A 27756-nucleotide genomic window follows, 5' to 3' on the forward strand; every position below is an offset into this window, starting at 1 on the left:
GTGAATCGATATGGTGACGTTGACAAGAATATCGCGGATTGTAGAAGAAGAGTTTACTAGGAGTAAATAATTGTATCATAATGAACAGGGGTTTTAGAATGGGGGCAGCTTTGTGCTAGATGAATGGAATTTGTTTTTTGCAAACAATTGCGAAGTGGCTCTCTCTCATTCTTTAATAATAGAGAATGGGCCAGTCATTTCAATAAATGACTTAACTACCAATCGTTTTAAAAATCCACCCCTTTCCAAGAGTGTTTACTTGTTGGGAAAGTAGTTTGTGTGGGGATACTTTCAATCATTCTGAGCGTCTGAAGTGAAAACCGATGAACAAGGGTGATCTAGAACTCTGTTTCTACCCACCAGTTGTGGAACTCTCCCCTTGAGACAAGGGTAGTATATCTAGGTGACTCTTTTCATGGAAAGCAAGAGTGTAAAGAAAAGAAAAAAGCTTGAATCCTGTCAGTGTGACTAAATGAAGTAGACCTTACCAAATCATCAATAGTGGCTGAGAAACTGAGCTAACTGGGAAACAATATCAATGGACCGGAGTGCATCGATGAGAGAGAAAGCAGCCATAATGTTTGATTTGTTTCTGTAACCCATTTTAAAGTTTCTGGGCTCTTTCCTCTCAGCTACATTGAGAGGAAATGGTTTTCAGTATATGGCTTTCTCAGGAAGGTATAGAGCCTGGATTGCACTGGAATGAAGTGGGTGGACTGGCCTCTGTGTCCGTACCCAGGTATTAGTTCGAGTGAAATATCTACAAGGATCTATGCAACCCTAATGCTTAAGAATCTGAAAAGGAGGTGTGATATGTTGGAAAATTGAGCTTTGTGTTGTGAGAGAAAGCAAGTTACCTAGAAGAGAAAATATGCTCTGTTTATACCATACACTTCCCATACGAACGGGCTTTAATCTCCTATGGTGGAAGTGTGTTTACCTGCTGGTGTTGTTCGCGTTGTGGACTTAGTTGTCGTAGTAGTTGGAGAAACTGTTGTCAGTGTAGTTGTTTTTACGGTGGTTGGGGTGGTGGACTCTGATGTGGTGCTCTCCGTTGAGCTTGTGGGTGGATATGTCATTGTAAGAGGTTCAGTCGTGTGTATAGTTGGCATTGCAGTTTTTCTGGTTTTCGTTGACCTAGTGTAAGCAGTAGGCAGTGATGAAGTAGTTGGTGATGTCTTTGTAATAGTTGGTGTTGTAATGGTTGTTGTCATACGTGGAGTTGTAAGTTTCTTTGCTTTTTAAAGAAAATGTATTATATTAGTAATAATATGATATATAGAAGAATACATTTACAATATTGCAAACTATGAACTAATGATAGGTGCAGCTGTTAATGCCACTTATTTTTAAGGTTGCCCAATGCTTCCTTTTGTAAAGACCTATTTACAGTTGGCTATAACTTTGCCAACTTTAATTATCTGGCTGAAATTTTCTATTCCCTGTGCCTTCATCCACCTTAATTTTTCTGGAAAATCTGCCCCAATTTGTTCATGTCATTTGGTTTTGAAAAATTGCATTTCACACATTCTCAGTGAAGACTTCTTTGATTCTTCATTAAGTAGATGGAACTGTGTATCACATGTAAGTTAGCGTGCCCAGTGCACTGAAGCTAGAAAATTCTGCCTACTAGTACCTATAGGGCAATGCTGATATCCTGTGGCCCTAGCCTCTCCCTTAGTTATATAATGGCTGCACCACCCCAAGCCCCAGTTCATTCTCACCCGCCTCAGCTAGACTTCACATTTTCAATCTCAGCTTTCTGAGAGATTTTTCTTTTTTCCTCTAGATAACAGTTAGTAGTATCTCAGGTGTAGCTCAGTGTTAGTGTAGTGGTAGTTAGAGTAGTTGGCTGCTGTGTGTTACGCCCCCAACAGAGTTCAAGCATTGTCCATCATGTTGGGGGGGCATTCTCAATAGTGATTCCCACATGAGATACTTGTTATAGCTCGGCAAAGGACACAGTAAGGAATCGTGTTCCATCTGTAAGTCACTTACAGATTGGAAGGGATAGCTCGGTGGTTTGAGCATTGGCGTGCTAAACCCAGGTTGTGAGCTCAATCCTTGAGAGGGCCACTTAGGGATTTCAGGCAAAAATCAGTACTTGGTCTTCCTGGTGAAGGCAGCGGGCTGGACTCAATGACCGTTCAAGGTCCCTTCCAGTTCTAGGAGATAGGTATATCTTCTATTATTATTATTATTATTAAAAGAGGACTCAGGTGGCAAGAGACTTATAAGTGAAGTAGCACTTTCTTGGAGCAGCTTATGAGGCCTGGTTTGGCATTGATGCCCTGGTGTAATTGGTGGCTGCCTTGGGCACTAGCAGATGCTGCTGCTCCACATTCAAACCCTGCTGTTTCCCACAAAGGGAAGATGATTCATTCTCCCTCCTCTGGTGCCGGGAGCAAGAGGTTCCATAAAACTAATTGAGAGCACTCCAGAGCTCAGGGAGACTCTTTCTCATTTTACAAAAGGAGTACTGACCAGCACTGTACTCCTTCTGGCACGTGGGATAGAAAAGGCCCATTTACCTGCTCCCCAGTATTGCTCTGAGATCAGTGAAAGCTTGTACCATCGACTCTTGTTCTGGCCAGAGGAGTGTCCATTGAGTCCAGTACTGATGACGTCAGTACCAGCACTGACTGTCTCCACACTGGTGGCATATCAGGTGGCTTCAGACATGCTTTGCCCCTCAATCTCCGACTCTCTACTAGTTCAGCAGTTTTCCAGAACCATAGTTTCTACCACTTTGCTCTAGGTTGTGCCCTTGGCACCTTTAAGCTATATTACATTGCTGCCGGGTTCATTGGCACTGCAGCTCATACCATGTACAATGGAATTGAGGCTGACACCAAGCTCGGCACGAAAGTCCCCCTCAACGCTGGTGCGTCCCTTGACACAGTCACTGCTCTGGCAGCAGATCTTGTTATCGAGTTTGGTACCATTGTTGACCTCAGTGCTAGCACCTCCTCGAGTACTGGGTGGAAGTGTGTCTTGCTCAGTACCACTGGTGCCATGTCCCTGTTCCTCTTCAGCACTGATGCTGTCCCCATTTTGGACTTTGGATGAGTCCGATTGTTTCTTTGCCTCATCAGGGATGGCTCTCCTGTTGTCAACAGGGACTCTCCGGGACTCCTTGAAATCCAGGTGTCATCCTGCCCTTCTTCCTCACCCAATAGGCACCAGAGACCATCTTTGGATCACCCTGGGTAATAAGATTGGCATTGTTCCTGCAGTCAAGACAGGGCTCTTGCCCAGTGCCCACTGGTCATCAATGCCATATTCATTTGACCAGTGGCCTCCTTGGGATGCTCGTTAGTCTTTGAGGTCTCATTTGTTGACCTGCTCCACAGTGAGATCGCCAGTTCCATTGATGGCTCCTGTTTCTGAACCATTGTAGCTAGAAGTGACCACTGAACCTGTCCTCTCTTTGCCTTCAGGATTATCTGACTGGTTCCTGTTGTTCAAGAACAGGATCCATTGTTGGCACAGCAAACCACTTCTTCGTCCTCTCCAGATGACTCTACTGTGCCAGGCTTCTCCTCTTCCTTGATGCCTGGGGACTTACAGACATATCAGGACTTCCTGAGGTATATGGCCACTATCTTAGGCATCCAGGCTGAATTTCTGCAGGAGGATTTGCATAAGCTACTGGATATTCTTCACTCATCACATGATCCACCTCCTGATAAATGAGGCTCTCTTGGAGCCAACAAAGGCACTCTGGAACACTCCCACATCATTGCCTCCCACAGCAAAACATGCAGAGAAGCAGTACCTCATCCTCCATGTGGGATTTTGATGGTTTCTACTCCCACTTGGCCCCTAACTTTTGTGGTAATTGCAGAAAATGACAGGACACGACAGGGAAGGTATAAACCTATGGGTAAGGGAAAGAAGTCCAAAAGGATGGACTTGATGGGGAGGAAGATTTATTTCTACTATTTCCTCCAGATGTGCATCATGAACCAGAATGCATTGTTCTCTAAATAGAACTTTGTTAATTGGGCGGCTATGTCTAAGTTTGAGGGCAAGTTGCCAGAATTCTCCTGGGAAGAGTTTAAGGCATTCATTTCACTGCGCTTTATTGTAGCCAAGACTTTATTACAGTCATCCATGGAGGTGGCAAATGCCTCGGACAATATTATGGCATCAGATGTGATCATGAGGAGGGCCTCATGGTTGCAGAATTCACCCAATGGACTTAACTTTTGATGATTGGGTTTTGTTTTTGGAAAAGACTGATAGCACCCTGCAGTCTTTTAAGAAGGGCTGCCACTTGGTCCTTTGTACATATGTTTACAAACCATTATGCTGTTGCTACTGCATCCACCTAAGATAAAAACTTTGGGAAGGCAATCCTGCAGTCCTTGTTTAAATAGACTCCAAGCCCCACCTTCTGTGAGTACTTCTTGTGAATCACCTACATGGAATACATGGCTGCATCCACTCAAAGAAGAAAAAAGGTTACTTAACTATATTATAACAGTTGTTCTTCAAGATGCAATGCAGATGTGCATTCCACAACCCACTCTGTGTTTCCCTCTGCACTGCAGTCTGTGCTCCGGATATTCGGTGCAAAGGAAGTTAGGAGGGCGAGGGAGGTGCTGCCCTTATATAGCCAGGGAACAGACTAGGGCCACAGGCTGCAAGTGCTGCCAATATAGATACTGCTAGGCAAAGTTCTCTTGCTTCTATGTTCTGGGTGTATGCACACCCACATGGAATACACATCTGCATCACATCTTGAAGAACAATAGTTACAACACAGGTAACTAACCATTTTTTAGAAGCTAAATTCCCTTAAGATGCTGTTTGCATTGCTCATGTCCAAGTCTGGTGCGGAGCATGACTTTCTCTGCAATTGCAGTTCTTGAAAGTTGAGGATGCTCCTACTTTTAGTATTTATTTTAGTGCACAACAAACTGAAATTAGAGTCTTCTGCTGTTCACAATAAAGTTTCACTTTCATGGCATTTATATAACAAACAAAACATTAATTGTTAATATCGTCAGTGCTATTTGAATAGGTAAGATTTTCAGTTCTCTAGGCATAAATGATGTATATTGCAAAAATCTAAGGATAGGGAATAACTTTTTTATTTTTAAAAGAGTACAGTATTGAGTGTACAATTGTACAACTGTATGGCAATTAAGTCTAGGTAAAATTAGTGGTGCTGCCTGTGTCTCTCATAAACTCAGTCTTTCTTGAATATGGATTGAATTTCATAGTGACACAAAACCCCATATTCTTCACACTTTTAAATGCTTCCATTCTGCAGCCTACACATGTTTTTCTTAACAGTGTACTTTTTTTAAACATGCAGACAATTGGATACATGTAATTTATTAGAAATAATGGCAGTAATGAGAAAAAAACCAAAACAACGTACCAGTTGTTGAGATGACTGTGACTGTAGGGGTGACTGGTGTTTCTAAGGTTGGTGATATGGTTGTTTTGCTGGTGGTTATTGGTGAAGTAATCTCAGTTACTGTTATGACTGGGGTAGTTGACAGTGTTGTCTTTTTCGTAACGGTGGTTACTGGTATGGAGTGAGTAGTGGATTTGATTGTGATAGGTGTTTTTATGGTTACTTTTGTAGTAGATAGGGTGGTTGGTGCAGTGCTTAAAATAGTGTGCATGGTGGACTCTCTAGATGTAGTGGCTGCTGGTGGTACGGTAGTAGCTGATGTTTCAACTGTAGTAGTGCTTCTTGGTGTTTTAGTTTGTACTGTTGCTGTTACTACAAGAAAAAATAGTAGAAATGTGGATACTGAGTACAAGAAATAATTTTTAGTAATGAATATCTATAAATGTATGTCATATGAATAGAAAAATTATTTTAGGAAGAAGTAATATTACAAATATCTTTGTAATTTGGCACAACTTAACTACTCTCCCTTTTTCTGTCCCTCTTAATAATGTACTGATAAATGATCCAGAGTAGGAAGATGTCACAAAAACTTTATTCATTTTTTCTTTCTTCAATATACTTTTAAGTTATTTCAGCATTCATAAATAATGCTGACTAAGAGCTATGGAAATTAGTCTAGTATCCTCTGAATTTTACAGTGTGGACAGTTGGCACTGTAATCTTTTCAACACTGCCCTTCCATTGGCCTTGATTTTACAAAGACATACACCTGCTTTGAGTTCCAGTGACACCACAGGAATTCCACGCAAGTGTAAGAGTCAGCAACTTTAGATCTCTTTAACATATTGGGCAAGTGCGTCTTGACTGTTATATAGAATGAGCACTTCTAAGGCTACGTCTTCACTATCGGCCGTATCGGCGGGTAGCAATTGATTTCTTGGGGATCGCTATATCGCGTCTCATCTAGACGCAATATATCGATCCCCGAATGAGCTCCTGTTGACTCCAGAACTCCACCAACATGAACGGCGGTAGCGGAGTCGACAGGGGGAGTCATGGACGTCGATCCCGTGCAGTGAGGACGGTAGGTAACTCGATATAAGATACTTCGACTTCAGCTACGCCATTCACGTAGCTGAAGTTGCGTATCTTAGATCGATTTCCCCCCCAGTGTAGACCAGCCCTAAGATTGAGAGACTGTTTGATCTCCAGACATGATCAGTCATTAGTCTCTAAAGACTACCAACTAGTCACAGTTGTGATGCATACACCTCTCCACTAAGAACTGGGCTGAGACTACTGATTAATTTCATATACAAGTAGGCCAAGTCCGGTGATTATTGTCTTTTGTCGACCTCAGCTTGTCTTGAATTTTAATCAGTAAAGATATCTCATTGCTAACATCTTGAAGCATTCAGTAATCACACTCCTGGTATAACTTCCTTCTGAATTTAAGATAAAACGTTCAAGAGAGTTTTGTATAATGCCAGAATATATTTCATTATTGCATCTTAAGCATTTCAGAGGAAGGTGAAATAATCTTACAAGGACAAAAAAGTGCTTACTATTGAAAATGAGAAGTCAATAATATATATCTGGAAGATAATATGTGACCATTATATCACATATTATTTTCACTGGCTACAGAACTAACCTGTTGAAGGTGTAGAGGTTTCAGGGGTTGTCCTAATGGGCTCATGTCCTGCTGTGTACAGATACAAGAAAAGTTTTAACGTGAAAGAGAACAAATTAAGAAGCTATTTCAAAGAGGAGAGTTTGCAGAATGAGTGAAAAATAGAAGAATTGCAACAATCAGCAAGACATCCCTAAAAATGCTCAATTCTTATATATTTCATTGCAAATCTTTATTTCAGTAGAAACAAACAATATTGAGGAAATCAGTACTTTGTTTTAATGGCCAAGCTTTTTCTATCTTTGTCATTATGTTCATATTTAAGGATAGCTTTATTTCTCAGGAAAATGTACATATGGATTTTCTGCAGATTATATAGACCCTATAACTAGGAGCCTGGAATGAAGGTTGTTACTATATAACATGGAAATGGCCCTGGATCCAACATCTGGATGCAGATCCAAATTTTGCAGCTTTGGGCCTATCTGTAATATTATCTACCTATCTATATTTTTAGAAGATTCCCCATCACTGTGATATAGGGGAACCACTTTCAAAAGTAATATAAAGCAGGCATGTTAGAAAAAGGAACTTGTTGGATAAAGTCTAGGAGCCGGATTCTGTCCAGTGCCAGAACTCCACTCACTGTGGGAAAGGTGTCAGGGAGCCAGTTATATTCAGGAGCACTGAGGCGTTTATAAATGCTCAAGCTGAGAATGAGGGTAACCTTTCATCACAGCTATTAAAATCAATGTGAGCATTCCAACTACTATTGAATTTACAATACTTCACAGCCTGATGTTTTTTAGTTGCCTGTTTTCATTTAACCATCTGATGACGAGTTAGCAGTAGAGCAATGCAATTATTACAGAAGAGATTTGGGCTTGGATGAGCAGTCATTATTAATCAATCGCTATTAAGAACAAACTCGTCCTTCAAAGTATTCAGTTTATTCAATTTTCAATGCTTCTAGCTTTTGCAGAGAAAGAGAGTGATGGTATAAATCTCTACTTACTGCAGGGCTTGCACTGTCCCTCCTCGTGATCAAAGTATTCATTGTGTGAGCAGTTGTAACAGCCTGGAGATTGTGGAGAGAAGTTCATTACTCAGTCCTCAGATAACAGCAGTTTTCTATAACATCTCTTCCTAAACATGTAGGTACCAATATAATAATATGAAGTTACCAGAAAATGAACATGTCTTGCCCGAAAGTTGTGTCTGCCATTTAACCAGTGGCATCTACAAACTCCTTAAGGACGTTTCTCTTGATATGCTAAGAATTAGAAGCTTCACATTCAAGACAGGCTGAGATCATTAAAGCCCTCAGTGTACTATGGAGTCTATGTCAATTACTTATCATTGTGATATTAGTAAGAGAAGGTGAAGATGAACATACTACAGCAAGACTATGTAACCACTGCTCCAAAAATTATGCCAGTGGAAACATCATTGTCTTAACTATTGGTTAATACAATAAAGATAACTGTTGCATTATTATTTTCAGCTTTATAAAGTCATTGTGACAGATATTGCAACCACATGCAATATCTTTGGGGACCGTATTGTATTAAATTAATGAATGGTTTATATAACACTGTAGGCCAAGGACTGTATGCAACTCCAGGTGGGGAGTTTACCACAGCTCCTCCAGGAACCAAAAAAGTGATGTGTGATTAAAGTGAATCACTCAGGTTCTAAACACCTCTGGAGAGGTGTCACACCAAAGTGAGCTTTCATATACTGATTCAAACTGGGTTGTCCAGAGACGACCAGACAACCAACGGACTGGTATACACTGCTGTAGCCCCTGGAGAAAGGTTAACCACAGGTACTGGACCTGGGTCCAGCGTGCTGGGAAATTACAGTGAAGTGGAGAGGGATTGCAAGCCTAAACCTCGAGTCTGGAGGGAGAGAGGCACGGAGCTCTGCCTGAGACGCATGATGGCTAGGAGCTTGAAACCATAAGTGGGTGTCCTCGAGGAAGACCTGGGGTGAAAGGGTGGTCAAAAGTGCAGCTAACCCTGAAACTGTGAAATCATTACCTTCAATGTTGACATATTTGTAGTTTTGCTGTGGGCAATTACAAGGTCGGTAATGCCAGGTGCAATTTTGTTCATCCCAATAATTGTAGCTGTAGGTGCCCTCACTATCTGACTTTTGGTGTGTGTTGAAGTAGTCACAATAGACGGCTGAAAAAAGCAAAAACAGAATGAAAGGTTGAATTTTTCAATTTATGGAATGTAATTCCTCAAAGGATTCAGAATAGGAGGAAAAAAGCGACTCAGTGGTACTTGATGACAAGGTAAGCCCTCCAACCTCGACTGTGGGTGAACTGATTTGAATCTGTGTTCTAGTGAAGTGTAAGTTAATTTCCTCCTTTCAGAAGAAAAGGGGCAGATGTAGGCATTTAGATATTTGTAATGTATAATATATTGATGTGTTAAATGGAAGCTATCAAAAACTACAGCTTTAAAGGTTTGATTATAATACTCTGTGAAGCCTACGCATAAAATTTCTTCTATATAACAACCAGTGATAATTTTTCTTGCTTTATGGAGCCCCAGCCAACACAGCTTTCTCTGTTTATTTCCTTGCAATCTGCACAAAGATGATATCATCACAACTATGGGAACAGGTTTTTTGGTTTTTTTTTTACAATATTGTGTTCCCTCTACAGTCTAGTTGGCTGTCAGTTCTGCAGTAGCGACAGGGAAAATATATTGGAAGATTACTATTTGTGACTGCTAGATTTTTCTCCCTCATTTCTCCATGACATGGTAATGTGTTTCTGGTGAGGTTAATGCTGATGAAATGTGCAAGGTTAAGAGCACTACAGGATGAAGTCATCCATTTATCTAGAGAACAGATACAACATGGGTGGTGGCTACACAAGCAATCCCCCATGCTGACCTATCAATGTACCTTAATCTTGTAATAATAATGTGTCCCTTAAGCCCCTTTATAATTGGACAAAGTGTAAAATGAACTGAAAACACAAGCTAGTAATAAAAATCACGTCATTTTTTAAAGGTGTTCAAGAAACTTACGACAGAACTCTGGGGCTCTCCAGTCAATGCAGACACCTACATCTAAGCATGCCTTGGCATACACTGCAATGGCATCACACATGCATTCACAGTCTCCTCCCGAGTCACACCCACAGGAGTCTCGGACACAGGCATCATAATAAGGCATGCGGTATACCTTTGATTGAGAGAGAAGGAATAAATTGGTTAACCAGAATTATCTTGTACTGATGCATTGGTCAATAAAGTTTCTTTCCTGTTTCTAGCTGGGCTAAACTACAGATGTTAGCTCAGGGTAAAGGGAGAACATTTAGAACATAATCTGTTTTGCTAAGTAAGAGTATGAATTCTTCCTCTAGTTGTTGCATAGTAAAATAAGCACAGCAATAATACAATTCCAGTTCAAACCGTAATCTTTAGTAAAAACTTAGGCACTGCAAAATATCAATAGAAAATTATGACATTTTGAAGGCTATCTCTAGATCCGTATGTGTACTTGAACAGCTATATATAGTTTCCATGTGATTAGGCAGCAAAACACATCCACTCAAATAGAGGCACCTAAGTTCAGCAGTTTCATACCCTGCAAGAACACACATGAACACTGTTCACATTTCTCACTTAAACTCACTTCTTGAAGACATGTTACAAACAGGAGGTACAAAAGATTAAAGTGAAGCAGGTGCAAGAATGTGGCATTAATGCATCCTGGGGAGGAGGAAGGTACACACTGAAGTATGAGGGGATCATCCTTTGCAAGACTGTAGACTATTTGTAAAGAAGGCCAAAAACTTGCTTACCTTACTGTGACATGGAGCAAAGACCTGACTGTTGATGATGGAACACTTCCTCTCTGCCCAAGCTTTACGATAAGGGTTCTTGCTACAGGGATCAACTACAAAGAACACATCCCCGCACATAGGATTTTCCTTCCAAGAATTTACAAACTCCAGTTCATTTGCTGCCACGTATTTGCTTCGAGTTTCAAAGTCATCTCTCATGTTCCCATTGTAATTCCCACACAAACCGCAGAGGTGATCCTACATGAAGAAATGAAAGCGTTAATATTAGGTTGTCCCCTATTTGCTAATTGCAACCAATTGTCTGAATTATCTTTCTGTTATCTGCACTACTTCCTGTTTCTGACCCACGACTGCAAACCAAAAACTAACGGTATCTGGCACAGTATTTACAAATACTGTGCCAGATACCGTTAGTTTTTTGTATGTATAGACTTTCTCGTTAAATGAACAATGGAAGGAAACAGTGGAGTTCTTCCTCAATAGTGTTTACACACAGAGATATAATCTGAACCTTTATGAGGTCAAAATAAACTCAAATGCCCTGTACAAATTTCCCTGCCCTTCTGGGGGATGAAAGGTTGTGTTGTCATTTGGACAACACATTAGCTATCAGGCCAATATTCATGTTGTTGTGAAGTTGGGTAAGCAGCTAATAAGCAGCCTCCAGGGAAGAGCTGCTCCAGGAGGGATGGTAGTTATGAGAGGCCTTTCTAGGAGACCTCTGCTGGTGTAGAAAGTTGTTACAATTGCGATCTCATGTGCAGTTTGATTTGAATGTGAGGGGTAAATGTATTTAACAAAGAAAGTTAAGGAAAGTATATTAGGAAGTTACTCTGAATTACCTGTGCTTCTCTGAAGATCTTGATGAAAATATTCATGTGCTTGTTCCAGATAAGAGTCATGTTGTATTTTCCTGGGATAATGATATCGAACATCAGGTGAAGGGCATTCTTTTTCACGTGGAATTGTGTCAGAGGATTGTCCCCATATACAAAGTAGGTTTCCTCTGCCAGTATAAGTGTCATATTCTGAAAGCAAATTGGCCTGTAAGTTATAATATACCTCTCAGTATGTCCCTTTCTGTCTTTGTAACACTACCAGGAATCACTAAAGGCTGCTGCTACAGCTTGTCATTTCTCTGTTTTTCTGAACTGATTGATTGTGGTTAGCTCTTGGAGAATTATTTATTGTCAGTTGAGTCACAGTCCCTAGATGATGAGCATCTCTGCCTGAGGTCTGGTCTACTCTACAGACCTATATCAGTATAAACATGAGTGATGTAGTTGTACTGACCTAACCCCTCATGTAGACAGCGCTAAGTCAGTGAGAGAGCTTCTCCCCTAGACAGAGTTACTGCCTGTCAGGGAGGTGGATTAACTACACTGATAGGAGAATTCTCTCCTTGATGTAGAGCATCTTCATTAAAGCACCACAGCAGTGTGGCTGCATTAGTGCAGTTGGGCCAATGCAGTGTTTTAAGGGTAGATGTGCCCAGAGTGTCTATTTCTCAACATAATTTCTGAGGTGTAGATGTAGCCTATGTTATGCTTATGTAAGAAAGCAAAGCAGTGCATGATGCCAAAACATTATTCTCTTCTTCCATCTTCACCTATCCCATGCAAAGGTAAAATCTAGCCTGCCCCCAGCTGCCTGGATCTGTTCTATGAATGAGCAAGTTTTGATGAACATGAAACAAACTCACCATGTTTCGTGGTCAGTGTAGGGTGCAACAGCACTTTGTAATGGATTGTTTTGTTGTATATAACACTGCCATCACACTTATTTTATCTGTGTGCAACAGGCTGAAGCACAGAGTTTTATTTCCATGATTTAAAATGAGTAGATGCGAAGTTACATAGAGAGATGGTAGCTAATATTGAGTTGATCAGTTCTGCCTTTCATGCATTCTTGTACTTTTACATCTTTCCTGAGAGCAGTGGTGCACAACAACAGTTGCCTTTGGACCAATAATAGTGTTCCTCTGGAGTAAGTATTTAGGAGTTAAGTGCAAAAGAAGCTACTAGCTTCTTCAGTAAAGCACTGGCATTTTGCCTTTGCTGTTGCTAATTAACCAGGTGGCAAGTGTGTACTGTATGTAGTGAGAGTTCCCTGGTCAAAACCTCAACAGTCTGTGGTCCTCATTTGGTTTGCTATTGAAGCATGACTCTGAGATAATCTGATATTGATGTACTTTTGGTTCCCTCAGAACTAAGAACCACAAACCTACAAGGGAGGATGGAAGTTCTTTGGTAATAGAGAAAATAAGAATAATCAATTTTTCTGGTTTATGTATGCACCAGCAGTGAGATAGTAGAGGAACTAGAGGCAATTGGAGCCAAAGCCCACTAGCTGGATTACAGAGATTTTTTTAGGATTCATATGCTGACCACGATGAGTCTTCCTTAATTTCACATAACTGCCTTCTTGGCTTCAGTCTGAGGCTCAGGCAACATGACTGATACTCTTCCGTTGCAGGATTCTCCAGTGTGAGGATAAAATCCCAGGTTTTACTCTCATGGCTTTTAGACAGACCACAACTTCGGGGAGTGAAAGACTGAGCTAGGGATTTCAAACCCTACTCCACAGCTCTAGGTCACCAAGTAGACTGCCCTATAAGACTTGACTGTAGACTCCTACACTGATATGAGGGCCAACCCAGATGGATAACAGCAGCATGATGTTCTTACCTCAAGGTGGATCTTGATGGACCTGGAACAGGTGACTCCTGATTTCCCACAGATGACATTCTCAGTCACAATTTTAAAGGTGGAGTGAGAGCTGTTCATACCGCAACCATCCTAAAGGAGAGAAACTGAATTGCTTAACCATTTGAGAGTTCAAAGTAACAGACTGAACAAGATGATTCAATGTGCTGAACTATCACTTCAGGGAGTTTGCCTCTCAGCAAGACAGGCCAGCCTCACACACAATATCCTCAGTCACTGTGGAACATGCTATAATTTCATCTCTGAATAGCTTCAAATCCAGTTATGAGATATCAAGGAAATCATTTCAGTGGAATTTGTATACGTGCATCCCTCAACTTCTGGGGTATTCTATGGCTTGTGGCAGCTCGGGCATTTTACCCATCTCAGAAACCACATTTTTGCAGGGGGAAAGGAGGGAGTCAGTAGGGTACTGCACGCTTGCATGGTGGTACTCTTAGAAGTACCAATGATCAACCTGCTGATCTGGTTTTAAGAATTACAACACTTCACTAGACAACACTGTCTAGCTGGTGCAACATGTCTATGTGGGTAGGTCAGCCACATGCACTCAAGTATGTTAGGAAATTTTATTAGTGTCTTTTGTGATTTCATATAAAATGTTGGGAGTATGTTTGGTTGGTGTTTTTTGTTTTTTGTTTGAGGGGTGCGAGGGTTTGTGTGTATGTGTGTGTGTGTGTAAAGGGTTTTCAGATGAGGTCTTCAAATGAGCCCTAACTATGTCAGAGTTCATAAGTCAAGCCATTTCTTGGCAATGAGTACATTGCCATAAGAAGCACTAGCACTGATGTTACCGTAGCTAGTATGTATTCGCAGTTGCCATCAAACACAAAGCGCTGTCCATCAAAAGTGGTGACATGTCCTTCTCCATACAGGGTACATGTTGAGGAGCATTTAGATTTCTGAACACATTTCCATTTGCCTCTTGTACAGGTGCTAGTGGTGAGAAGAAAATTCTTGTTAGGAAGTTTTCAAGGGCATGCAGCTTTAACTCATCGCTACATACACACATTTTGTATATGCTGTATTAACTTAATTGATTAGTTTATGTATGCAATGTGGTCAAATTATGATTAATATGGGAACTGTAACTTCAAATTTCCTGACTTTTGTGAAAATTAATGCATACTAAAGATGAAATTTTAAGTCTATTTTTCTATTTAATTTACTTTAAAAGAGAGAAAACATGAGGCATGACAGGTTACATTGCCTTGAGTAAACAGCTTATCTTGTCATTAAAGCAAATTTTGCTGTCCCTTTGGTTATTTTAATAAGAACATGGTGCTGTGGACACGGGTGCTGGAACAATTTTTAGGGTGGGGGTGCTGACAGCCACTGAACCAAACTGTACACCCAGTCTATAATGGAAACCATTTCAAGTCAGGGGGTGCTGTTGCATCTCCCTGCATCCCTAGTCCCGTACCTATGGGTGTGGAACTGGAAATGGTAGCAACTGCTGATTGAGAATGTAGCTAGAAAAGATGGAAGTAATATCGATGGGTCATTTGATCTATCTAGAGATAAGGAAGAAGATGCACTTTCAATTGTGGTGGAATTGATATATTTTTCTAGTACGGCTTATAGTTTGAGGGTGCTATTGGATCCGCCACTGCTTCTGGATGTGCAGATAGCAGCAATTGTCATTATAGCCTATTTGTGGCTGACCAGGAGACCACGGCCTTTCCTCTTAGATATAGACATTGTCACAGTTATCCGTGGTTTTGTCACTTTCACACTTTATCACTATGGCAGAATTTGTTTAGCTCCGACCCTCAACTGCTACCTATTCTTCTTCTCCTTGCAACCATATTGTTGCACTGTATGCTTGGACAGTCTAGACAAATAAATAACTCGCAAGGAGAAAACTTGTAGATTCTTACCAGGTTTTGCATTCGGTGTGGATTTCTTCCCCTTTTTTATAAGAGATACCACCATATTCACAGGGACATTCATCAGGTGGTACACACATTCCATCTAGATTCTCATACAGCCCATCACTGCAGACACAGCCTGATTCACACCTAGTGGGTACCTAGGAAAGATCAGGAAATTGCAACATCAGTCATAAAAATGATGCATGAAGGAAAGGAATGTAAAGAGAAAGAATTGAAACATTTTGTTTTTATTGACCTATAGCCTCTCTTCAGTTTTGCTTTGCGCTATTTATTTGGTGTCAAGAGTCAGCCTATGCTATAACTTGAATCACTTTTACTTGTGCAAGTCAATGCCCTGTTATACAAGTTTTACTGCCATTTTAAAATATAGCTAGTGTCTGAGGCAATAAGCTTTCTGGGGACTCTTTGAAAAAAGTTGTATTTCATGGGTACCAGCTGCTCAGACAATTGAAGAATAATGTATGTTTCTTTCCAGTCCAGAAGTCTGTTACATTATAATTCTGCTAATTGCTGTTTCTTTATTTAATAAGAAACCTTTATTACATTATGAAATATATATATTGTTAGGTATATATATCAGTATATACTGTGATGTGTAACTCTTTTCCTGTAATCAGTCAACATTTGTTGCACTATAAATTTTTTTTAAAAGATCTATTTCTTGATATATCATCTTTTATTGTTTGGCATGGAAATCTACAGGGCAGTTTATTGAGTAAGTATTGCAATTTTCATGAGGATTCACTGTCTCACTATTATTTATTGATAGTTCTTATATGGCCTCCATTTCAGTGGTATCAGAATACTTATCTGAAATGTATTTATTCTCACAACACTTCTGAATTAGGTAAGCACTATTGTCCCATTTTACAGATGAGGAACTGAGAGATTAAGGGCCAGATTATTTAAGGTATTTAGGTGCCTTGTGCAATTTTTTTTAAAACTAGTTGACTTTAATAGGTGCTAGATGCTTTTGAAAATTCCACTAGGCATCTAAATATCTTTAAAAATCTGGCACTAGGAGATTTGCTCAAGGCTGCATAGGAAGTCTGTGACTGAGCAAGGAATTGAATGTGGGTCTTCCCAAGCCTCAGGCAACCACTGCTCCATCCTTCCTCTCAGAGTGTATTTCCATCACCGAGATGCGATCATAAAGATGTGGAACTCACACATTCAATTCCAGTGGCCAGCATCTGACAGGTAGGGGAACAGGAGGCTCCATATTTGTTCTCTGAGTTCTGTGAACATGACACATATTTTTTGGGAGGCTTGCAGTTTTCTAGCAGAAAAAAAAAGAGAAACAGAAAGTTTTGAAGGGATAATTCCATTACATGGGAAAATAATGCTTTTGAAGGCAAAGGTAACTGTAGCCAAATGCATACCTGCAGGGTCTTGAGGTTTACCAGTGCAACTCATCTTTCCATTAATACAATAGCTAGAAAAGAAAAGGATATTTCAGTGTTCATCCCTTACTAAAGGGGACAATTAAAGCTCAAGTTGTTTTATGGTTTTAATTTTTCCTCTTTGAATGTGATACCCTCCTAAGAAAACAATGTTCAGGCTTTTTGTCAAATGACTTCATCCTTTTCCAAGAAGCAAACATTCCAGCTATGCCTCTTGTGCCTCCTAGTTCCTTCAAAATGGAATACAAGCCAACATGCCTCTGCTTACTCTTTGGACTGCAACAATATAACCAGTGTTTGCAATGTGAGGCAGGGATCCTGTTTATGTGTTGGCACAGCACCTGGTAGCATAATTCTTATACCTCCTAGTGCTTCTCCAACATTTTCAGGGAAGACTAGATTTTATGTGCCTAATATTTCCAAGGTAAAAGAGAAACAAATTTAAAAAAAAAGGAGGGGGGGAGGGTTACAGGCCTATTGTAAAAAAAAATAATCTCTGCAGTTTGACAAAACCAAACACATGAACAAGCCCTCCCTTTGCAGTATGTTCATTTCTTTTAACTCACAAACTTACCAGGTAATGCCACCAATTATAGTCGACTGGTCAGGTAGGATGAACCCCTTATCTTCCAGGTAGCAGGGACACATGGATTTACGCACACATTCACTTCTGTGGTTCAAGTAGGTACCTTTAGGACAGTTGCAGCCATCAATAGGGATGTCAGTAGGATAACATTCCAGGGTTTGGTCGGAAAGTGACAGGCACGTCCTATCACAGGCTTCAGTGTGGTAACTGAATGTCTGATTGCCTGTACAGGAAATGGCTGTAAAATGAAGAAAAGAATGTGAGTTACACTTCATTTCCCTGATTTTTCCTCAAAGGGTTGCTGGCGCCAGGGGAAGGTGCTGAATTATATAATGCCAACAGTTTCAGTGTTAACGGCTGTCTTTGCTTCCCTCTCTCAGAGCGTACAGCCAATCAGAGCATGGCTCCTTAGCGAGCTTGGCTGTGAGGAGCAGGAGGGTCTCTGGGAGTAGAGTAGGCCCTGCAGGACCTCCTTGTAGAATCCTCAGGGTCTGCAGGATTTTCCCTAAATGGAAAATCAACTGACCCTCTGGTTGATACCAAAGGATGATGATTATAGAGCTGTGTGTGCTGAAGCACTCATAGTTTCATGAGTAACTTTAGTCATCTTTGTGTTTCTTCCATGGGAGTCAGTGATAAAGCTCAGAGACCATCCTACTTTTGGGGGTACTTTGCATTTACATTTCTTATGAAATCAAACCACTCCTCAAATGCGAATTCTGTAGAATTACCTACAAATGTGATGGTTTTTTTGCCTCGAAACTACTCCATGATACGTAATGATATTTCAGCAGCTTAGAGAGAATTTTAGAAGTAGAACTGGTCTTAACCCAGGAGAGGACAAACAGCTCAGTTTTGTTCCATATCAAACACTGGAATTTTCCAAATGGAGGTACGTTTTTCTGAGTTTTCTAGGTAGCAGCGATGATACAGATATGCATCTGATTATAAACTTTTAAGAGCTAGTTGGGGTCACTTACTGCAGTTGTCTACAGTGTCCCTCCAGTTTACAAGGATCAGCCCCATTGAAGCACACACTCTTGCATAAGATCCCAGGGCAGAACAAATATAAGGAAAGGTCTCCTCATAGTTACAGGCTTGGTAGATGCATCTCTGAAAACAAACACAGAGTATTCTGTTAGGTCAAATGTTTGGAAGTCATCAGCATGCTCAGAAATAAATAATGCATTTAATAGATTACATGGAACAATTGAAAATGAACATATCTGTCTGAGTGGCTGATGTAAGTAAAATATACTTAGCACTTATACAGTGCTTTTCATCCTTAGATTTCAAAATGCTCCACAAAGCTGAGTGTAAGTATCATTATTTCTATTTTACAGATAGGAAAACTATGCTCAAAAAGGTTAAATACGTTGATGTTGTTCATTTGGGGAAGTTTCTTGGGAAATACTAAATCAATTAGCTGTGTGAGAAAAAAACCTATCCTCTCCTTCCTAGTGACTAGAGGATAGCAGTCTGTGATCACACCAGACCTCGCCTGGCTAGGAGAGAGGTGTTTTTGAATGATTCTTGGTCCTAAGCCCCTCTTGTGCTCCCACACCATGTAGTGCTTCTCACTGCCTCACCTCAAGACCTTAGCAGAAGCTCCTACCTTGTAAAAAGGAGCAGGATTCACCACAGAATGGCATTTCTCAAACACTGTGCCCTTCTTAGTAAGAATGGAGCAATGGGTCTCTGCAGACATTTCTAAACGAGAGAAACAGTAATGGATGTTAAGCAATAGAGAGGTCAAGAATAAGAGATAAAGAGGTGGCTGTGTCTGTCTTATTTAATTCATTGAGAAGGTAATACTAGTTTTCAGTCACAGAATTGGAAAGCCAGAGACTAAGATCTCAAAGGACTTCAGGATATCAGTGAGAGTATCAATAGGAACTCCTCCAACTTATCAAGGGCACTTCAAACCCATAGTTAGATCTTTATAGACTCATAGACTCATAGACTCTAGGACTGGAAGGGACCTCGAGAGGTCATCGAGTCCAGTCCCCTGCCCTCATGGCAGGACCAAATACTGTCTAGACCATCCCTAATAGACATTTATCTAACCTACTCTTAAATATCTCCAGAGATGGAGATTCCACAACTTCCCTAGGCAATCTATTCCAGTGTTTAACTACCCTGACAGTTAGGAACTTTTTCCTAATGTCCAACCTAAATCTCCCTTGCTGCAGTTGAAGCCCATTGCTTCTTGTTCTATCATTGGAGGCTAAGGTGAACAAGTTTTCTCCCTCCTCCTGATGACACCATTTTAGATACCTGAAAACTGCTATCATGTCCCCTCTCAGTCTTCTCTTTTCTAAACTAAACAAACCCAATTCCTTCAGCCTTCCTTCATAGGTCATGTTCTCAAGACCTTTAATCATTCTCGTTGCTCTTCTCTGGACCCTCTCCAGTTTTTCCACATCTTTCTTGAAATGCGGTGCCCAGAAGTGGACACAATACTCCAGTTGAGGCCTAACCAGTGCAGAGTAAAGCGGAAGAATTACTTCTCGTGTCTTGTTTACAACACACCTGTTAATGCATCCCAGAATCACGTTTGCTTTTTTTGCAACAGTATCACACTGTTGACTCATATTAAGCTTGTGGTCCACTATGACCCCTAGATCTCTTTCTGCCATACTCCTTCCTAGGCAGTCTCCTCCCATTCTGTATGTGTGAAACTGATTGTTCCTTCCTAAGTGGAGCACTTTGCATTTATCTTTATTGAACTTCATCCTGTTTACCTCAGACCATTTCTCCAATTTGTCCAGATCGTTTTGAATTTTGACCCTGTCCTCCAAAGCAGTTGCACACCCTCCCAGTTTGGTATCGTCCGCAAACTTAATAAGCGTACTTTCTATGCCAACATCTAAATCGTTGATGAAGATATTGAACAGAGCTGGTCCCAAAACAGACCCCTGCGGAACCCCACTTGTTATACCTTTCCAGCAGGATTGGGAGCCATTAATAACTACTTTCTGAGTACGGTTATCCAGCCAGTTATGCACCCACCTTATAGTAGCCCAATCTAAATTGTACTTTCCTAGTTTATCTATAAGAATATCATGCGAGACCGTATCAAATGCCTTACTAAAGTCTAGGTATATCACATCCACCGCTTCTCCCTTATCCACAAGGCTCGTTATCCTATCAGAGAATGCTATCAGATTAGTTTGACACGATTTGTTCTTTACAAATCCATGCTGGGTATTCCCTATCACCTTACCACCTTCCAAGTGTTTGCAGATGATTTCTTTAATTACCTGCTCCATTATCTTCCCTGGCACAGAAGTTAAACTAACTGGTCTGTAGTTTCCTGGGTTGTTTTTATTTCCCTTTTTATAGATGGGCACTATATTTGCTCCCTTCCAGTCTTCTGGAATCTCTCCCGTCTCCCATGATTTCCCAAAGATAATAGCTAGAGGCTCAGATACCTCCTCTATTAACTCCTTGAGTATTCTAGGATGCATTTCATCAGGCCCTGGAGACTTGCAGGCATCTAACTTTTCTAAGTGATTTTTTACTTGCTCTTTTTTTATTTTATCTTCTAAACCTACCCTCTTCCCGTAAGCATTCACCATATTAGACATTCCTTCAGACTTCTCAGTGAAGACCGAAACAAAGAAGTCATTAAGCATCTCTGCCATTTCCAAGTCTCCCGTTACTGTTTCCCCCTCCTCACTGAGCAGTGGGCCTACCCTGTCCTTGGTCTTCCTCTTGCTTCTAATGTGTTGATAAAAAGTCTTCTTGTTTCCCTTTATTCCCATAGCTAGTTTGAGCTCATTTTGTGCCTTTGCCTTTCTAATCTTGCCTCTGCATTCCTGTGTTATTTGCCTATATTCGTCCTTTGTAATCTGACCTAGTTTCCATTTTTTATATGACGCCTTTTTATTTTGTAGGTCACGCAAGATCTCGTGGTTAAGCCAAGGTGGTCTTTTGCCAGATTTTCTATCTTTCCTAACCATTGGAATAGCTTGCTTTTGGGCCCTTAATAGCGTCCCTTTGAAAAACTGCCAACTCTCCTCAGTTGTTTTTCCCCTCAGTCTTGATTCCCATGGAGAGAATAGACAGAGATCTTGTCATAGATTGGCTTATATAAGTATATTCTAGAAATCTACATCTTCCTATAGATGAAGGAATCAGTGATGTACAGTCCTCTTCTTCTCGTTTAGACCCCCTGTTCCCTTGTGGATGAGCTTATGGTAATCATTCAGAAAGAGCAAGTCAGTTGGGGTGATCTGATAGGTCAGGGCATTTGACTTACTGTTCAATTGACTCATAGAGCAAGGGTCTGTGTCCCTCTCTGCAGCAGAGTGGCAGTTCCCTGATCTCCAGGAGTCCACAAACAGGGCTGCTGTGCCTTCAATAATATCCATGCTGGTCATGAAATCGTCTGTAGTGTCTCCATTGTAATTGCCACACAACCCTGATCACATGGGGAACACAAGGGACAAATGAAAAACAAGGAACGTTTATTCACTAATAATAATATGTCTTTGCTGTATAGTAATAATAAAATATATCAGTAATTATAACTGGAGTGGTAATGACTACTATAGATTAAATGGGTTATATACTATAGATTAAACTGTTTTTCAATAACTCATAACTTTGTCTGTTTAACTTAGTAAGTTAAAATTCACCAAGTCTGTTCACTTCCTTCAGGTAAATTTGTATGGAAAGTTTTTTGGAGAAAAATAATTCAGTTCTTTTAAAAAATAAAAAGAAAGGGAGAAAATGCTCTCCCAATTCCAACTGAAAAAAATTATTGTCACTTTTTTTGAATGGCTCTAACATGAGAACAATTAGGTATAGAAAGTTAGAATGTGGCATGGAATATAGCCCTCACTGAGCACTGGAATTGAGTGTTCCAGTAAAAGTTTGCTTTGATTTGGCTGAGTTTTGAGATCTTGAAGAAATTGCTCTTTCTGCACATGCAGTGATCTGGTGCTGCTTACAGCATTCTAAACAAAAAGTTGTGCAGAATATGTATCTTGGCTAAATGCGCTGCACAGTAAATACGTGTATCCCCTAACGTGCCCATTGATCAAAAGAGCCATTGGATTCTTGAATAATCAGTGTAATCTTCTAAGATGCACTATGAATTAGGTTGGGCTATATAGATGCCCTGACTCATCTGATGTGTAGTAAATTACATGTTGGACAAGGCAGGGTTTCACAGGCACTCTTGCCTTTTACAAAGCACACCTTGTAGAAGAGAGGTTGGGAAATCAATGTTATTACAAAAGAGTGTGGCTATCGCGCCTAGTCTGTGCCACTTCAAATTCTATCAATTGCTTTTGTTAAGGTTTCTGGAAAAAAGCTCTTATCAACATACAATAGCTTTCCATTGTAGCTTTCTAGAATCATAGGAAGAGTCTATCCATTATACAATGGCCATTAAAAGACACAATTTCACAGCCTCCCTCCTTCATAATGAAATGTGGAGAAGGCTGGATTTCTTACCTAGAGTTCTGCCTTTGAAGAGAAGTCCAACTTTTATATAGACGTGAAACACTGGCCAAGTTTGAACTATTAGCTCCAGCCCAAAGGTGGTATACATTTGAATGTGGGTGGAGGACTGTCTGAAAATGGTGATGTCACCTAAAATAAATTAGATTATTTAAAATAATTACTTTGATCTATGTGTTTATTTTAAAATCAGATGAATGAAATGTCTAATCCAGTCTTGCACATTCTGTGTTCTCCCTTGTTCTGTACCTGATCTATAAGGCAGCCACTTGAGTTCATCATCTGTGAGAAGTTCATTTTTAGAAATCACAATTTTGTCCTGTGAAGAAGAGGGCACAGAGTCATCAAATCATAGAAATGTAGGGATGAAAGGGATCTTGAGAGGTCATTTAGTCCATCCCTTCACACAGAGGCAAGATTAAGGATACGTAGATATCCCTGATGGGTTTTTGTCCAACTCATTCTTAAAAATCTCCAGTAACAGGGATTTCACAACCTCCCTTGGTAACCTATTCCAGTACTTAACTATTCTTGTAGTTAAAGTTTCTCCTAATATCTAATCTTAATCTCCTTTACTGCAGATTAAGATGATTACTGTTTGTCCTATACTCTGTGGACATGGAGAACAATAGATCAGAGTCCTCTTTGTAACAGCCCTTAACTTATTTTATGACTGCTATCAGGCTTCTTTTCTCAATTAATCTTCATAATTAAAAATGTCTCAATCTGGACATTAATTGAGTCATTACTGCATAGCTGGGCTGAAGGCCAAGTGCCTTTTACTTCCTGAGACTTGCAGGCAAACCAGTGTACCCACAGAGTGGGAGAGAGTTAGTATTTCTATTATCTTTATAATCAACTATGACTGTCATCATGATATTTAGTGAGAAAAGATTCATTAATTTTTTCCCTAGCAGACATCCTGCAACCTTGTTCTGATTTTTCACTTTGTAAAACTGGTCACTCTATGTTCAGCACCTGTAACTTGCTGAACTAATGTGATATTACACATCTCTTTGAAGTTATCTTTCCATTGTGTAATACACTGCCATTTGAAGCAACTATTTTCCCCTTTTCCCCAGATTTTCATATGACGACACCTGCAATGCCTCTGAACATTAACTTTGATAGACTGGCTACTGGAATGTTGCATAGAACTTGTGTATTGCACTCTTACCTTTGCAGAAAGGTAAATTATAGCAGTTAAGGATGTTTCAGAATGAGAGTAACCAGATTTATCATACACAGCCATCAGGGTTCCATTGTATGGAAGGCTGGAACTCTGAAGGAAAACAAAACAACACGGCTATATTGGGGAAAAAATAAACTATACCCCAGGTCCATTTATCATCACAGAATCTTGTATTGTTCTTGCTATTTTACCCTGAAATTGAACTTTTTGGTGGCGTTCGCATAAGATTCCTTGTAACCCTTTTCATTCTCACAAAATGTAAGTGAACTTGAAGCAATGGAGGAAGAAGGTATTCTGCGGTGCATTTCCAATACATCTTTAACATTTTATTTCTACAGAGTGACCCTTCTTGTCTCACAGCACATTTCTTAAATAAACTAACACTGGGGACAGCCTGGTCTCTCCAACCTGTCTTTAAAAGAGAATATAGTAGGCTCCATTTTCAAGTGTGGGTTCCTTTAATGCAGGATTTCAACATGCTACTTAAATGCTAAAAAATTGACACTTAGGAATGAATATTTAAAATAGCTGCATTAAAAACTCAACATTTTTCAACTGTTACCAGTCAGTGATATCTTAGATTATGCAGTTTTATCCCATTCTATGTATATGGAAATATTGTGGTGTCTCAGATACAGGATTTCACTGTTAGCAAATGTTGGCTTTTTAATGATGGCCATAGTAATGTATGGGGTGAAATGCAAAAAATTGGGATTCCTGTGTACCCATTCACAGCCAATACCTTCTTATCAGCATTTGCATCAAGGAAACCTATTTTGGCGATCCTTGGATTTTAGGTTTTTTAATTTTGCAGTTTGTGCCCTTTATTAGTTACTAAGAGACTTTACTGGTGATACAAATGTCAGAGACAACTTAAGCTGTTTGAATCCCTGGTGACCAATTGCTGCTTATCTCTGTTTCTTTAACAAAAACAGTGAGGACCAACCAATCTCCCTTTCTCAGCAGACTTCAACAAAACTATGAATAGTATTTTTTTCCTCTAACAAGTGGCAGCCCTTTCTAGGGCATATACTCAATGTCTGTTCCAGGGGAAATTTCATTTCAGGTTTCTGTTTGTTCCAATGTGATGAACAAGCTGATGGCATCTTCTTCCTGTCTGAAGCTAGGGCAGCCCTGTAAGTAAATATTTTTTACCTGTGGCAACTGCTGGTCAATCTTATGTTGGATTCTGAATTACAAAGCTTTGTAATTATGTTTATTTGCAAATTGGAGCCATTGAGTATAAATTGCTGAGACGTTATCAAATAACTACAATAAAGATTTCATTTTATATCTATATAATCTTACCCTTTGGACCTGGAAGTGACGTTGGAAATAAATTCAACAAAGAACTTCTGTGTGATCTATCTGGGACAACTATTCCTGACAGCTTCAACCATCCTTATAATGATTATAGTGTGTTATAAAGTTAACTAATTATCCCATAGCCGATTGTGCATAGTATCATTTCCTAATGCTTGGAGTTTGGGGGTTTCCTGATATTACATTATGCAACAATGCAAAACACTTGCTAGCTTTTTCAACAGCAAATTGCTACTTGGCATCACATATGATAATGTGGGATAAATGGAGGTCACTGGAAGATTTTAGTTTATACGGGGGCTAGGGCAGAGCGGGAAAAAAAGTAGATTGTAAGTATGACACTTCTGTTGATCTTGTATAGTTCACGATCTCTGCAGCTTACCTTCATGAGGATGTATGTGCAGACTCCATGAAACCTATATGACCTGGAATCAAACGTGGTGACAAAGGAGCCTCCCTCCAGGGAACACCTTCCTGGGCAGGGTAGTTCATTGCAATTCCACTGGCCCATTGTACATTTACTGGGGAAAACAAGAACATGCGTTAAATGACTATTACCAGTCTAGTGGGATTTGGTCCCACTATCTGGGGGTTCTGTTGTTTTTTGATTGCCTTACAACAGCATGTCTATGGTCATATCTCTGTGTAGCAATATTTTGAAGTTGACAGCCTCAGGCTCTTCCATTGTGGAAATCTGAAGATGACTGAACTGATCATCTTGGATATTGGTCGATGTATGCCACAACGAGTAGCCAACATGATCTAGTACCTTACATGTTCTAAATTTTCATTTCCATTATCTCCTAAATTCTTTTTTTTTTGCACTAAATTTCAATAACTTCTTAGTAAGGAAATTTATATATTAATATGTATATATTTCTTTTCCTTTGTGAATTTTTTGTGTTTTGCATTATCATTTGCTAACTATATTAGTAGACACTATTTATCTCAATCTGTAGCTGATGAGACCCTTGTGTGATGGGGTGTCCACCTCACACAAGACTGGAAGGGATTAAGCTGGCTGAGTAGGCCAATTAGCTCCATAGGTTGCACCTAGAAGAGGAGCCAGGGAGCAGGTAGTTGAGTGAAAGGAACAGGCGGGGCCTATAAAGTCAGGTAATGGGGCTACAGATAGGGCTGTTGGGAAAAGCAGTCAGCAGTTACTCCCTGGGAAGAGGGAGGAGGGTTGGTGGAGCTGGTATACCCAGGGAGAGTGAGAGCCAGAGGATAAGAAGAAGGCCAGGGAAGAAGCAGTGAGGGCAGAGAGAGGAAGCTGAGAACTGCTGAGCTGAGGGTCCCTGCACTCGAACCTGGAGAAGAGGGTGGGCCTGGGTTCTGCTACCAGCCATCAAGGGTGTGGCATAGAACTGGGCAGCCATAGGGGATGACTCCCTAGGACTGCTGATGCACTGTTCCCCAAAAGGGGAGGACTTTAGTAACCTAGCTGGAGTGCCAAGCCACAAAGAGGGAGCTGCAGTTGAGAGTGGGGCTGCAAAGTAAGACAATGGGAGAAGACACTACCAGAGGGAAAGCCTGAGCTGGCAGAGCTAATCTCCATTACAGCCAGCAGGAGGCACCACTGTGGTCAGTGAACCTTCTGACACCTTGTATGGCTTGGGTCTCCATCAGCCATGTAAATCATAAATAAATCAATGATGAACAGTGTTGCATTGGAAATCAAAATCCTTTCTTTATTCGCAGAATAGATACAGCATGGAAAACAGTAGAGCAACATTCTCCACATTGCAACACCAAATTATTAAAACACTAACCCAGGGGAACCATTTCTAGTGGTAAAAGGGAAGTTTAGTCTCCATGGCCCACTCAATGCTTTAAAGCCTCCTGCTCAGATTGCCAGCAAAGCTGACCATTAGTAATAACTTTGGTGATAGTTATTGTACATTTGCACAGAAAAAGGCTACATTTGTTTTTGTACACATAGATCAGGAAATTAGGCATTGTGGCAAACCCAGGACAAATGGCTATAAAGGGAGCGGTAGTAATTAGTCCCAGAGGGGTTAAAAGGCCTCTCCCTATCCACTGAGGACAGAGAGCCATGGAGAAAGAAGGTTCAGCTGGAACAGAGGTTACCAGGGAACTAATTAGGTTCAGCTGGCCCCAACTGCTGGAGACCTTTTAAAACCCTCCCTGGCATGGAAGCAGGGGGGGAGAATGAGAGCAGCAGAGAAGCTGCCAGCAAGTAGGTGCAGCAGGACTCTGAACTCTTCCAGCAAGGAAGACTGCACTCTGTTCCCAGAAGGGAGAAAACCAGCACAAAGGACTGACTGAGGGAAGGATCAGCCAGACCCTGCATGACCTGGAA

General features: G+C 40.5%; 1 protein-coding gene across 1 annotated transcript in view; it reads right to left on the bottom strand.

The window, feature by feature from the left end:
* The window catches only part of MUC6 (mucin 6, oligomeric mucus/gel-forming), a 160843-nt gene that overhangs the window by 17152 nt on the left and 115935 nt on the right, over positions 1-27756 (bottom strand). The window contains exons 11-33 of the mRNA XM_050955973.1: positions 25816-25954; positions 24096-24200; positions 23168-23237; positions 22913-23050; positions 21711-21872; positions 19062-19156; positions 18427-18559; positions 17435-17684; positions 16840-16892; positions 16627-16736; positions 15443-15594; positions 14357-14498; positions 13524-13634; positions 11679-11864; positions 10834-11073; positions 10055-10211; positions 9050-9196; positions 8023-8085; positions 7029-7079; positions 5393-5743; positions 4428-4449; positions 2826-3106; positions 941-1237 (exon numbers count right to left, since the gene is read on the bottom strand). Of these exons, the coding sequence (XP_050811930.1) occupies positions 941-1237; positions 2826-3106; positions 4428-4449; positions 5393-5743; positions 7029-7079; positions 8023-8085; positions 9050-9196; positions 10055-10211; positions 10834-11073; positions 11679-11864; positions 13524-13634; positions 14357-14498; positions 15443-15594; positions 16627-16736; positions 16840-16892; positions 17435-17684; positions 18427-18559; positions 19062-19156; positions 21711-21872; positions 22913-23050; positions 23168-23237; positions 24096-24200; positions 25816-25954 (3455 nt within the window). The remainder of the gene's footprint in view (positions 1-940; positions 1238-2825; positions 3107-4427; positions 4450-5392; positions 5744-7028; positions 7080-8022; positions 8086-9049; positions 9197-10054; positions 10212-10833; positions 11074-11678; positions 11865-13523; positions 13635-14356; positions 14499-15442; positions 15595-16626; positions 16737-16839; positions 16893-17434; positions 17685-18426; positions 18560-19061; positions 19157-21710; positions 21873-22912; positions 23051-23167; positions 23238-24095; positions 24201-25815; positions 25955-27756) is intronic.

Source organism: Gopherus flavomarginatus, chromosome 5 (genome assembly GCF_025201925.1).
Source record: "Gopherus flavomarginatus isolate rGopFla2 chromosome 5, rGopFla2.mat.asm, whole genome shotgun sequence".
Classification (NCBI taxonomy): domain Eukaryota; kingdom Metazoa; phylum Chordata; order Testudines; family Testudinidae; genus Gopherus; species Gopherus flavomarginatus.